Raw genomic sequence first — 13,584 nt, 5'->3', positions numbered from 1 at the left:
GAAATTGAAAATCAATATAATGGAATACTTTTCGATTATATTAATTTACAATTCAATTATATACTCTTAAACATGAATACTTAGGGGGATGTATTGGACTAAACATTTTGTATGATTTAGTGGAATTTAGATTTGGAGGGATTTTAGTAGGCTTTAAGGTAATTCTAGATGATTTAATCCAAAATCCAAAATCTTTGGTTGTTGTAAGTATAGACTTTTATGTAACTACAAAAACAAAGCTCTAGTGATTTGGTGAGATTTATCATTAAACTTTGTCACATTGGTGTTGTGTGTGATTATTTTTCTCTCGTCACCTCCAAAAACTCAAGTCTCGTTCCAGCTTGATCACATGGTTGTCATTATCCCATGACATTAATCTCACATCAATCTCAAGATTCTCCGATACACAATTAAACAACTCTTGAATATTGAGATAAATTATTAGTTCTTTTGTCAAGACTAGTAAAAAGTTTTTGATCAAAGTTTTTGCTTATCACACGAGTACTAACTATTGTAGAAGTATGTAAAAAGCTTCATGCATTAGTGGGATGAAGCATTATGGATTATTGATTCAGAGCAGCACTTATTCTTGAATACAAGTTTGTATAGGTCACGTTGTGCTCTTAATTTCCATCTAATTCATGGCTGAAGCTTTATCTACTTGACCACTATATTGGTAAAATGAATTAAAGATATGTACCCCCATGACATCGTAGTCTCTGCGAAAATTTCACCATGGTTAATATATTCTTCGAAAAATGCCCTAGAGAATTTACAAACTATTGATTTTAGACACACAAAAAAAAGAGAGAACTAATTGTTGAAAACAAAGAAGTACGTAGTCAAAGCCATGGAGAGGAGGAGAAGAAGATACAGGTAGGCTTTTTGTTTAATGCAATTTTTAATATAAACATTATTTTAAAATTTATGTGAAAACTGAAAACTCTCAAATCCCACCTATTTTTTTTTTGGCCTCTATTTTCAACTACAAATGTATCTGAAGTCTCCTAAAATCCTCTTTTAAACCTCTTCTTAAAAAAAACTGGTAATTTTTGAATAACAGTGGATTTGATATGAGTTTTATGAATCACTGATTGAATAACAAGGGATTACAAATGATTTTGAATGATTTTACACAAATTTCATTTTCAATAACATAGGATTTTAAAAGGAATTTAGAAATCATTAGTTGAATAACATGTGATTTGTAGAAAAAACAAAAGTCTTGTAAAATTCCTATTCCAATACACCCCCTTAGTTTGGATGTGTTTAAAGTTCTTAACAGCATAAGATAGATACCTGGGTGACATTAGTTATGCCGTAGAGCAACAGTAAAGAAACAGAGAACCCCCCCAAAAAGGCTACACAACATCCCCAAATAGACCCTAGATAGGAAAAACAGAGTCATAAATTTTCTTTTTAGAATTGGTGTGTTCCACGTCATTATGAAAGGGGTATTGATCGGAAGTACAAAGAGGTCATAAAGTGTTCAGTTGTGTTCATTTGTTTTGTGCACTTTGTTTAGAAACCGAGTGTGTTTAGCAAAGTAATTATTTTTTTTAATATTTTTTTGACGGCATGTAATTAAATATTTAATAATTAATTGTTTGTGGATAATAAACAATAAACATAATACAGCGTCAATATTTCTTCAGTTGAGTCTTCTTCGTCTGTTATTGACAATTTGACATTGTGGTCTTATAGAGAGAAAAGAAACAACACAAAACAAAAATCATATCAAATCCAAAAACTAAAAAAAAAAAAAATCATTTTGAAGAGAGAAAGAGATATTTTCCGGGGAAGTCTGCATTTTTCAATCTTTAAAAGAATTTATTTTTCAATCCATACGTTTCTTCATCTTCTTCACCAATCTCACTCTGAAAAATATCCTCTTGAGTATTTCAATAATAATGCACGATTACATAATTCACCACTAATGTTGCATTACCACTCCCAAAGTCAAATCCTTTCTTTTTATTATTATATTTTAAATTCTTTTCTCGCATATTAAAATCATTTGAGACTATAGATATGGGAAAATTAACTAAACTGAATATACCAAATCAAAATCGAAGAAAAAAAAATTTAATCGAACCAAACAGAAAATTAAAAAATAATTGAATGAATACTAAACTCTAGAATCGAAAGAACCGAAATCGAATCGGTATCAAACCGCAATATTGCGGATAACAATAACTAACCAAAATACAATTATAAATCCAAATATTAGTTATTTTGTATAGACTAAATAATAAAAAAGAAAATATTTGAAAATATATAAAAATAGTTGAAATGCAAAAAACAAATCGAAAATTTATGAAAATACCCAAAATAATCGAAATATCCAAAAATTCAAAGCAAAATAACTGAAATATCTGAAAATCCAAAGCAAAATAATCGAAATATCCAAAAATTTAAAGCAAAATAACCGAATAGATGCTAAATTTTAGAACGAAAACCGAAATTTCAAAATATCAGAATTGATACATCCAAGACTATTAAACTGTCTCATTTTATTTTATCTAACTAATCTTGATAAAAAAAAACACCATTTGTGTTAATTTTTTTGTGCACATGTTTAGAATTCGAGTATGTTTAGCAAAGTAATTAAATTTTTAATAATCCAATACTTAAATAATCAACTGTTTTTGGATAATAAACAATACATATAATACAGCGTCAACAATTTTCTTCCGTTGAATCTTCTTCCTCTGTTCTTGTGGTCTTATAGAGAGAAACAAAACAAACAAAAATCAAACCAAATCCAAAAAAAATCATTTTGAAGAGAGAAAGAGAGATTTGCATTTTTCAATCTTTAAAGAAATTGATTCTTCAATCCATACGTTTCTTCTTCTTCACCAATCTCACTTTCAAAAAGATCTTCTTTTGCTAAGTTCTGAATCCAAAGTCTCAAACTTTCATGTAAAGTTGAAGTCTTTTGTGATTCTTTCTTCTGGGTTTTTGAATGGGTTCAAAGTTTTGAGAATTAGGGTTTAGAGATTTAAGTTTGTTTTGGGGTTTTAAGTTTTTGGATAAGCTTGTTTAGTGATTTGTGTGGAGATGGGAGAGTTTGAGGTAGATGGAGAAGAGAAACTGATTGTTGCTGCTAAGTATCTTGTTAAGGAACTTAGATCTGGTAAGAGTCTTACTAAAAATGCTAAGAATGTTTTAGGCAATCTCTTATTAGAGCTTTCTCGTGTGGTGATAGCTGAGGATACTCAGGATAGAGATGAGGAAGATGAAATAGGTGAGATTGAGGAAAGGCTTAATGTTGTTAGTGAGAAGATTATGACTAGAGAAGTCGATGAATCAATGATTTGGGATTTAGGTTCAGATGAAGGTAATCTGTATTTGGATGCTGTGAATGAGTTGAGAAGTTTGATTGATCGGTTAGACGGAAGTGAGGAGCTTTCTTTAAGAAAAGCTCATGATGTTCTTCAAATAGCTATGGCACGGCTTGAGGATGAGTTTAAGCATCTTCTTGTGGAGAATAGATTGCCTTTTGAGCTTGAACATTCGTCGTTTCGGTCTATTGAAGCGGATCATGGTGTGGAGGAAGAGTCCATGGCTTCTTTTGGTGCTGCTTCTACTGAGGATTTGATTCTTGGAAGTAATAATGATAGTAGGAGAAACTCAGGGGACGTTGTGGTTGATTTGGTGAATCCTGATGTTATATTAGATCTCAAGAACATTGCGAATACTATGATTGCTTCAGGGTATGACCGTGAGTGTATTCAGGTGTGTACAATGGTTAGAAAAGATGCTTTGGATGAGTTTTTGTATAACCATGAGGTTGAGAAGTTGAGTATTGAAGATGTTTTGAGGATGGATTGGGCGACGTTGAATACGAATATCAAGAAATGGGTTCGGGTTATGAGAGATATCGTCCAGGTATATCTCTTGAGTGAGAAGTCTCTGGATAATCAGATCTTTGGAGACTTGAATGAGATCGGTCTAACATGTTTCGTCGATACTGTGAAGGCTCCGATGATGCAGTTGCTTAATTTTGGTGAAGCTGTGTCTCTTGGTCCACGACAACCTGAGAAATTGCTTAGGATTCTTGAAATGTATGAGCTAGCATCTGAGCTTTTACCAGAGATCGATGCTTTGTTCTTGGATCATCCCGGTTCGTCCGTAAGAACCGAATACAGGGAAGTGATGAGGAGACTTGGGGATTGTGCAAGAACAACGTTTCTTGAATTCAAAAGTGCGATTGCAGCGGATGTCTCATCGCATCCTTTCCCTGGAGGCGCGGTTCACCCGCTTACAAACTACGTGATGAATTACCTCATGGCTCTAACAGATTTCAAACACACGCTCGACTCTCTTCTAATGGAACATGATGATGCAGAAGATCTCACAATACCACCATCGCCGGATATTATCAATCCCGTGATGGTCGAAGAAGAGTCTACCTACGAAAACTCCTCTTCACCGGAGAAATTTCTGGCAATGACCCGACATTTCTACTCCATAACCTCTGTCCTCGAAGCCAACCTTCAAGAGAAATCAAAACTATACAAAGATGTCTCTCTACAACACATTTTTCTCCTCAACAACATACACTACATGACCCGGAAAGTGCTAAAGTCCGAGCTGAGACACATCTTCGGCGACAAATGGAACCGAAAACATACATGGAAGTTTCAGCAGCAAGCAACAGAGTACGAACGCGCAACCTGGCTCCCTGTCCTATCGTTCCTCAAGGACGATGGTTCAGGTTCTGGTCCCGGTTCTGGCTCAGGTTCTGGTTCAAAGAATCTACGCCCGAGGGAGCGGTTCCAAGGATTCAACACTGCGTTCGAGGAAGTGTACAAAGCGCAAACCGGATGGCTAATTTCGGACGAGGGGCTAAGAGAAGATGTAAGGACAAAGGCGTCCATGTGGGTGATTCAAGCGTATTGGACATTTTACAGTAGACACAAGAACAGTGTCAGTGAAAGGTATATAAAGTACACTACTGATGATATTGAGAGACTCTTGTTGGATCTCTTTGCTGGTTCTTCTAAATCCTTGAACAATTCTTATAGAAGATGATGATAAATTGTGTTATGATGATAATTTTTTACTGTTACAAGTATAGAAATATATGTAATTTGTTTTGTTTGTATTGAATTTATTTGACCTTGTGTAATCTTTATATTCATCATTTCATGAATATCTATAGTGAAATAAAAGTTTGAGAAGTCTTTGTTGATTTGGTTGGTCTAAAGAATTATCAATTATGGTTGGAAAAGAATTGTAATCAAAATGAAATGAATGAATTTAGGAGTAAGAGACAAGTCAAAAGAAATAGACTTTGACCAAATCACAAGTTTGCAAAGGTCTTTTGTCAACTCCACGACGTTTCATGGAGTCACACCATAACACAACTTGATAATAATTTAACCAATTTGGAATTTTTAGTTGACAAATAGTATTTGTGAAAACTCAACTTGGGATTTTCTTTCTTACTTAAATTAATGGTCAATAATATTTTTATTCATCTGCAAACTGTAATACCATTTTTAAATTAAAATTATGAATTTAATCGCATATGGAATATATGATCTTGACTTGACCAATTGATGTATAAAGATAATGGGAATTGGCAAATATAACCAACAAAAATACTTTAATTGGTAAACTAACACTTCAAACAATAGAAAGAGATATTATGTATAATATATGTAATATTGACAATACTATCCTCTGTTTGTATATCACGCTCTCGTTCTTCTTTTTTCTTCAAAAGACATCCTATTGAATAAATTTTCTTGTCTTTTATCAAGTGTGCTCCTTTCATCTCTCTCTCCCTTTTCTTACTGTGTTTGTACATCTCGCTCTCGTTCTTCTTTCTTCTTCAAAAGACATCCTAGTGAATAAATCTTCTTCTCTTTTATGAAGTGTGCTCCTTTCATCTCTCTCTCCCTTTTCTTACGAATCTTTAGATACAGTGGCGGATCTAGAAAAACATTTAGTTTAGGGCACTATTAATCTACTTATTATATATTATTGTTCTATCAAAATTATTACATATACTGTTCGTTACTAAACTATAAATTTGTGATAAAATATGTAGTTCAACAAATCTGTAATTTGTTTCTCACAATATATATAGGTACCCAAGGAAAAACTATGAAATTGTGTACATATAATTTTGTTATTCATTTTCACATAAAAGTAAATGAATATATATATCAAACATTTTAGAAATATATCAGCAGACATACTATTTAATCAATTAATAAAGAAATTTTCAAAGAAAGTTAAAAGTGAATGTTCATAAATCAAAAGAAGAAATACAAGTAATTAAATTGATAATAGTGGGGGAAGAAAAAAGAAAAGTCAAAAGAAGAAAAAAGTTACTTCAACTAGTTTTGAACTTGTGTAAGGAAGGACAAATATTGAAAACATTTAACCATTTGTGCTGAATCATTTAAACTACTTAAATTTACAAGCTAATATTTATAATTTAGTGTAGGGCACGTGCCCCACCTCCCATACACATAGATCCGCCCCTGTTTAGATACATCACCATCAACTGAACAAAAGTCAAAATTATATATGGATCAATCTTAAATGTCGATAGGATCACTCAAATCTGATTTACTCTATTTTATAACAACACCATTAGCGCAATAATACTCTGACTATATTTATTCTTCGTCAGCCAGAGAATACTAGAAAAATCCGGGGAAATCCTTTCGCCAATTATGTCAAATTAATCTTCACTTTCCCATCGAAGTTCATATGAGAATTTTAATTTGTAAATCCATGGAAAATAAAATTGAGAATTATGAACAGCAAATTGACGATCATGTTATGGATTTCTTAGATCTAGAAGCGATAAAGGGTTTACGATGTTGGAAATTCTAAAGGGAAATAGCCAATAAATCGATTTTGATTTTGGAAGATTTTTGAGAGATACTATTCTATTTTGTGAATATACTATTTACGTATACATTGTACTATATACGTTTTAAAATGAATTGTTTGTTTTGATTAAGGATGTTAAGTGATTTAATCATTGTTTTAGATTAAAACTCTTGGATTCCCTATATATTATCTTAGGGTTTAGTATCCTTCCATCAAAAAATATTTAATTGATTATTATCTTAGGGTTTAGTATCTTTCCAGGAATTGGTTATTTAGCTAATTCACCCTAAAGATAATCTACAAAAAAACAAAAAAAATATATTCACAAGACGTTATTGTTTAGGAAAAAGTACTCAAAGATATTTAGAATTTGTAAGTGATTATTATAGAATCCAAATATAATTGGGAAAAATCCAAAAAAAACTTTCATCTAATTTTTATTTATCCGTTTAATATCATAGAAAATCAATTGTATATAAATAGTAAATATCATACGGTTATATTTAAAACTATAGAAAAGCAATTGTATATAAATCGTAAATACCATACGATTAAGTTTTAACTGCAGTTAAGGATTCTGTTACCACTGTTAATGGCCGTTAACTTGGATATCTGATTTTAGCAAAAAAAAAATTAAAAACAAATGTTTTTAATAGACATAAAAATTAACTTATATATTTTTCGAGCAAATTTAATAATAGAGATATCAAACGGGCAAATTAAAATTAGATCGAGATTTTTTCGGGTTTTTTCCCAAATATAATTATAGGAATGTATAACTAGGAATTGGTTAACCATTATGTATTAATGATAAGAAATACAACAAAACGAGCAGTGCCTTGCAAAACAAGTAGCTAATGTCTTAAATATTTAACTAATAGCCTTAGGCAATGAAGTTCCAAATCAGTAAGAGACCAACATTTCTTTCTATTGTTACAAACACAAATTGACATTTTGTTGCCAGATAAGAAGGTTCTGTAATCTAATACACTGTCACGATCTAGTTGTCAATGGCTCATCAGGATCGTCATCATCGTCTTCATCGTCTCCATATTCCATCAGCTTTATTAACGTATCTGCAAGATTAGGGAGGCACTGATCATTATAAGTCTGGTGCTAGGTTATGCCAAGTTAACGTTATTTGTTGTTGGTGAGTTTTCCAAGGATTGATTATGATTCTAACAAACCTGGAACTGGATTTGGTTTCTTTACACTGATGTGGTTGTCCTGTAATCTTGAACGTTGAGTTGTCAGTGTAAATCGCGGTGGTGGAGGAAGCATGCTTTTTGATGATAGAGGAGACATGGTCTTAGAACGTGGTGGTGGAGGAAGCATGCTTTTTGATGATGGAGGAGACATGGTCTTAGAAGGCGGTGGTGCGATGGTCTTTGGTGGAGGAGGAGGCATTACAGATCTTGGTGAAGGCGGCGACCGCACTCTATTTGCTGATGGAGTAACATCACCTGTCATTGCTAACTCCGATTGCTGCAACATATGATAGAATTAAAACATTCATCGGCATATACACTACAACAGTTAGACGTTTTGGCGGATAAAAGTGACTGCATATATATAAACTATGAACAGATGGTATTCCTAAAAGCCTAGAGAGTAATGTGAACACTTTCAAATCCAAGAAAAATGTACCCGAATGCTAAATCATGGAGACGAGTTTGGTAAATGTAAACATTTACAAGAACATTCATGCCCAAAATTAATTCAAACAAACATTTTCATTCAAACAGTCACAAGCTCACTAATATCCTACAAGATCAGAAGATACATAGCTGCTCGGTACTAACGACAGCCTAAGATATGTTTATACTGGTCAATCAAATGTTAATTATTCTCTCTAACTACATGCATTAAGAGACATGTGACTGCTATATCAAGCACAGAATTCCATCTACGGAAAAGAATGAGGCTATTACACAATGGATAAGGGTAATAGTAGATGTCAGTAATGCCAACTTAAATGCAAGGTACTAAAGTGCAGATACACTAGATTATGCAATGCACACAAGGGACACGACAAGTCGTTAAAAGTCTGAATAAAATTTGATTCTGATCGCCAAGTTGAAGCGAAAATGACTCCAAACCACATGGTGCCTCCAATATCAAAAATACCCTGTGAAAAATGCAAACCAATGGCCCACGGGTCCAGAATCAGCTAGTTAGCTTCTTAGAAGTTCAGAAAAATACCTGGAATAGTAAGGGGAAAAAATCAGCACAAGATAAAATACATGACACGGAAACTGAAAGAAAGTATTAGAAACCATGAATTTTCATGATCCTCATTACAATCTCATGATATATTTTGAATCCCCAGTAAAAATATTTCATAAACAGGTTTAATACTGTTAGACGCAGATGTGCACATATGACATGCTTAAGAAGATGCATGCTAAGCCTAGTGAGGGTAGCAAAAAACTTTACCTTTTCTCATTCTACCCAAAGTATTTAATCATTTGTCTATGAAAAACACTTACCTGACAATACTGGCAAAATTTTATTTCAAACAACCCTAAGCACAAGTTTTCTCATTGTTACTTACTTATGGAAGACCCCAGTTATTTACAAACAACCCTAAGCACAAATTTTTATCATGGTTACTTAGTTAAGGAAGACCCCAGGGTTCAATCCATGTATTTCTTCGTCAAAATCACCGCGGATACAGAATGTTTTTTACCTGTTTGTCTTTTTCTGGAACCTTACAATCAGCTGGAAGTTCCTGAAACTTTCGCTTCCGGGGTGGACGCCTTTCCATTTCATTACTTGCATTATCACTTGGGATCGATAAGGACGTAGCTGTCAACATAGTAGGGGGCACAGTAGAGATAACAGGAGAAATTGATTGCTTAAGGACTTGAGCAACTTGTTGCAATGGTGTGGCTTGAGGGTATATTCCAGCATACCCACTATAGCTAGTTCCTCCAGCCACGGGCTGCGAGGGGCCACCATTTGATATTCCTAGAGATTGCATTACTGGAAACTGAGGATAAAGACTTGTTGCTGGAGTAACTGGAAACGAACTAACAGCGTATGGTGGTGCTGTGATGGGTATCGATGTCATCAAACCATACGTTGAAATCAAATTTTGGTTCTCCTGGTCAGAACCCGGAGCTCCAGAAATCAGTTGCTGTGGTGGTGGTACTGCACCATACACCTTGCTTGAGGAAACCCTGAAACATTTTGTAGCAAAACCAAATACAATTACAGATCAGCAAATGAAATGACAAAGATGTAGGAACATGCTTCTGAATATAATATAGAAGACATAGAAGGAAAAATTAACCTTGAAGCCCCAAATTCTACACTGATTGTATCCATAAGATTCTCAGCTAAACGTTTTGCATCGTCGATGCTCTTTGGGTTGCTGCCGGATAATAATAGATGCAGCGGTAGCTGTGCTTCTACCATAATGCGTTAAAGGGATTTACATTAACAATATCATTCAGATACATCCACCTTGAGGTAAATAACACCTTCATAAGTAGGCAAATAAAAACACAAACGAAGGAAATATTACCATCTCCATGTTGATTCTCAAGGCTTCCTGAACCACGCCCTCTTAATACAACAGTTGCTCCTGTTTCATTCATAATGTGATTTATATACTGATCCTGCATGTACGAAAGCCAACCACCACCAACACAAAAAAAGTTCTCTCCCGATTGCACGGAGATGTCAGAGAGAGCTTCAACATTAGAATCTCTCGAATTCATGGATTGAGACAAATAAAAAAAAGTGCAACTATTAATCAAAGATGAAAACCTAACACCAAATGGCTAACCCTTCTCTTGATTGATATTAGACTGTAGATTCAATTCTTTTGGTGTAAATTAGAAAGAAGCAAGGGGGGAGATATTGAAGGAAGACTCACATTAGGCCCACGAATACGAGCAGCAACATTAGATGATGGGTCAGCTTCGAAACCCAAATATACGCATGTGCTCAGCATCTGGAAATATGGTTTAATTTCTTACTGTTCCAATTTCATAACTACAAAAAAGAAGTGTCACGCAGTATATACCTTGACCGTCTGTAAACCAACTGATCCGATCTGTGAAATTGATTTCTGTTTCATCATCTCCTCAATCATAGCTGCTGCACGATCAACTGCTAAGATACGTTCTGTAGTCTCTTTTAACTGCAACTGCAATAACATACGTAAAAACCAGGCCAACATCTCAAAGCTAGGCGGTCAAATAAAGCTTCTCAAATATGAATATGGGAATTTCTTTAAGCCACAAACGTTTTACTTTCTGCCATATTATAGAGTCTATCCTTTAGGCCAAAAAGGATAACAAACCTGGGCAGCGGCAGATATGTGAAGATATAATGGCTTTTCACCATCAGGAGGTGCATTTGGAGGACGATACTTGCCCCTACAAAAGAAGTTAAACAATTGAATCTAGAAAGATTATTGTAAGACTTTCTTCTCCATGAGTTGGATGTTGTACAAACCTAGTAATCACCACAGCACCGGTAGACCTCTGAATCTGCACGACGAATAGAAGTTAAACTAGAGATAGGAAAAGTGTAACTAATACGCATAGCAAAGTTACACATACATCTTCTTGAGTTGAGCGTTTGGTAAGCCTGTGCCTAAGAGAAGCCTCAGCATCGTTGATAACAATTTCTCGCGCTATGATCACCTCATCCTGGATTTTAGGCTAGATACCACATGCAAGAAAAATTACAACGAATCACCATGTTTGAATTACAGGATAAAAGGAGACAAAAGACGTATCCACGAAAAACAGCTCGTTCAGTATAAAGGCAATAATGTTAAAGTCACAAACACAGTATATTTCGGGTGCTTGTGGAGTCTCATACATGACCAGAGGGAACTGGACCAATACATGGTAAAACTACTAATCATGGGACAACATGATTCAAGTGATGCAACAATTTTAAGAAGGTATTACAATTCACTAAGAACATACATCAAGACACCAAACTAGATGAAAACATGACATATCATCTATACCATAGTACATAATGCAATAGCTAAGTGAGAAAAAGGTTAGACCCGAAAATAAGTATAACAAACACCGCAAGAGCGTAAGAGTCATTTACTTGATTAACTTTTGGAACTGCTAGAGGCACCGAAAGCGTTTGGAGCAATGGTGACATAGAAGGAACATTCATAGTGTTGCCTAAAGGAAGTAACTGAGGAAACGCAACTCCAGCCGCAACAAGTTGCTCCGCTGGCTTATCCCACTTTCTCTTTCTCCTGCCACCCAAATTATAAAATTCTCTATCAGTTAACAACTACAGATGCAAACAGGTTAGGAATTAGAGATGAACATAGCCTAAACATAAGGGACAGAGCCAAAACCAAACAAAGCCACAATCTTTATTCATAATTCATAGAATTTTCTCAGTTAAAAACTAAAGAAGCAAAATTGATTAAGAGACTAGAAAGATGAGCATAGAGCCTTAACATGAGGTTTCAGAGCCAAAAGCAAACAAGCCACAATCTTTATTCACAATTCATAAGATTCTCTATCAGTTCAAAATTGATTAAGAGACTAGAGATTACCATACCATAGCCTAAACATGAGGATTCAGAGACAAAAATCAAAAAAGCCAAAAGCTTTATTCACAAAAGAGATTCCAAAACCAAAATCGAAGTAGTTGAAGTAACAATCCAAAGAAGGGCACGAATCGAATGGTTAAAACTCAATGTCAATTTCACGAAAAAATGTATCAGATTGAAGCTGATAATTGGCTTGGTTAAACAATGAAAGTTGATACCTTTGTCTCGTTCGAGAAGCATCGTTCGTTGTAGACGAGTCGCTGAGAGGAACCCTAGCCTCATCGTTGTCCTCTGTCATCTTACAGACGTGCTCTGAAACGAAAGATTGTTACTTTAGGATTCAAAGACTACGAAGAGAAGAATTCAGAATTCTTGGAAGAGATTAAAGGATTCAAAATCGGACGGTCTAAAAACTTTTCTTTTTTGCCCTTACGAAAATTGAGAAACTTTGGGTCTCATTAGAAATTTTGGGCTCTCTAAACTAAAATTGGGTTAATTTGATAGATAGGAAAGAGTTGGGATTTATTTATAAATAAAAATAATTTTGGAGTTTTATTGAGAAAGTGAAAAATGAGAGGTGCATGTAAAAAAATGTTGAGCATATGGATTATTATTTTAGGAGATAATTAGCTTAAAAATATTTTTAATGTTTTTGGTAATTGGATTTATTTTTAATTATTAAAATAATTTCAGATAATACTTTCTTAATCACTTATCCGGTAGAATGGTCGATAGTAGTTTCCGTGATATCGATCATATTATAAATTTTGTCCGTAAAAAACTATTAAAACTTTCTAGTGGTTCAGTAGTAAATTACTAAAACTAACTCATAACACTTCTAACAAGTTGAACATTTTGTGCACTCGTCAATTAATTTAAGATTTTAGTTAATATGAAATAATACAAGTTTAAAACTATAAGCATGCAAACACATATATAACTATTTGTGCAGCTTTAATAGTGTTTCCTTCCAACACACGAGGCTGAAGTATACTGACACTAGTAGCACCATTGTAGCATATCAACTCCATCATAGTAAAACAACCAGTTGTCATTTGCCCATATATCAGCAATGTGAATCTCATGGAAATGAGCTCATTCAGCTGCAACCTCATTTTTGTTTTCAGCAACTCCTCCTTGAACTCCTTCAACTACAACTTCGTTTTGGTCCTGCCGTCAAT

At 34.2% G+C, this 13,584-nt stretch overlaps 2 protein-coding genes across 3 annotated transcripts; one reads left to right on the top strand and one right to left on the bottom strand.

Moving 5' to 3' along the window:
* Positions 1–2,680: 2,680 nt before the first annotated feature.
* Positions 2,681–5,196, top strand: EXO70E1 (exocyst subunit exo70 family protein E1). The gene has a single exon (NM_113866.3). The coding sequence runs from the start codon at positions 3,061–3,063 to the stop codon at positions 5,035–5,037; it is 1,977 nt and encodes a 658-aa protein (NP_189586.1). The 5' UTR covers positions 2,681–3,060; the 3' UTR covers positions 5,038–5,196.
* A 2,405-nt stretch (positions 5,197–7,601) lies between these two features.
* RIK (RS2-interacting KH protein) lies at positions 7,602–12,881 on the bottom strand. 2 transcript variants are annotated; one of them, NM_113865.4, is made up of 12 exons: positions 12,622–12,763; positions 11,941–12,097; positions 11,433–11,534; positions 11,326–11,360; positions 11,171–11,246; positions 10,892–11,014; positions 10,742–10,819; positions 10,388–10,481; positions 10,154–10,271; positions 9,548–10,040; positions 8,046–8,343; positions 7,602–7,934 (listed from the first exon to the last, which is right to left on the bottom strand). In NM_113865.4, the coding sequence occupies exons 1-12, from the start codon at positions 12,699–12,701 to the stop codon at positions 7,852–7,854; spliced, it is 1,737 nt and encodes a 578-aa protein (NP_566850.3). In that variant the 5' UTR covers positions 12,702–12,763; the 3' UTR covers positions 7,602–7,851. The 2 variants fall into 2 exon arrangements, with proteins under 2 accessions (NP_566850.3, NP_001326115.1); NM_001339023.1 differs by having other exon boundaries at positions 8,046–10,040; positions 12,622–12,881.
* Positions 12,882–13,584: the final 703 nt, after the last annotated feature.

This window comes from Arabidopsis thaliana, chromosome 3, assembly GCF_000001735.4.
Source record: "Arabidopsis thaliana chromosome 3, partial sequence".
In the NCBI taxonomy this organism is placed as follows: domain Eukaryota; kingdom Viridiplantae; phylum Streptophyta; class Magnoliopsida; order Brassicales; family Brassicaceae; genus Arabidopsis; species Arabidopsis thaliana.
The sequence above is the reverse complement of the archived record's forward strand: the minus strand, read 5'-3'. Positions and strand labels throughout refer to the sequence as shown.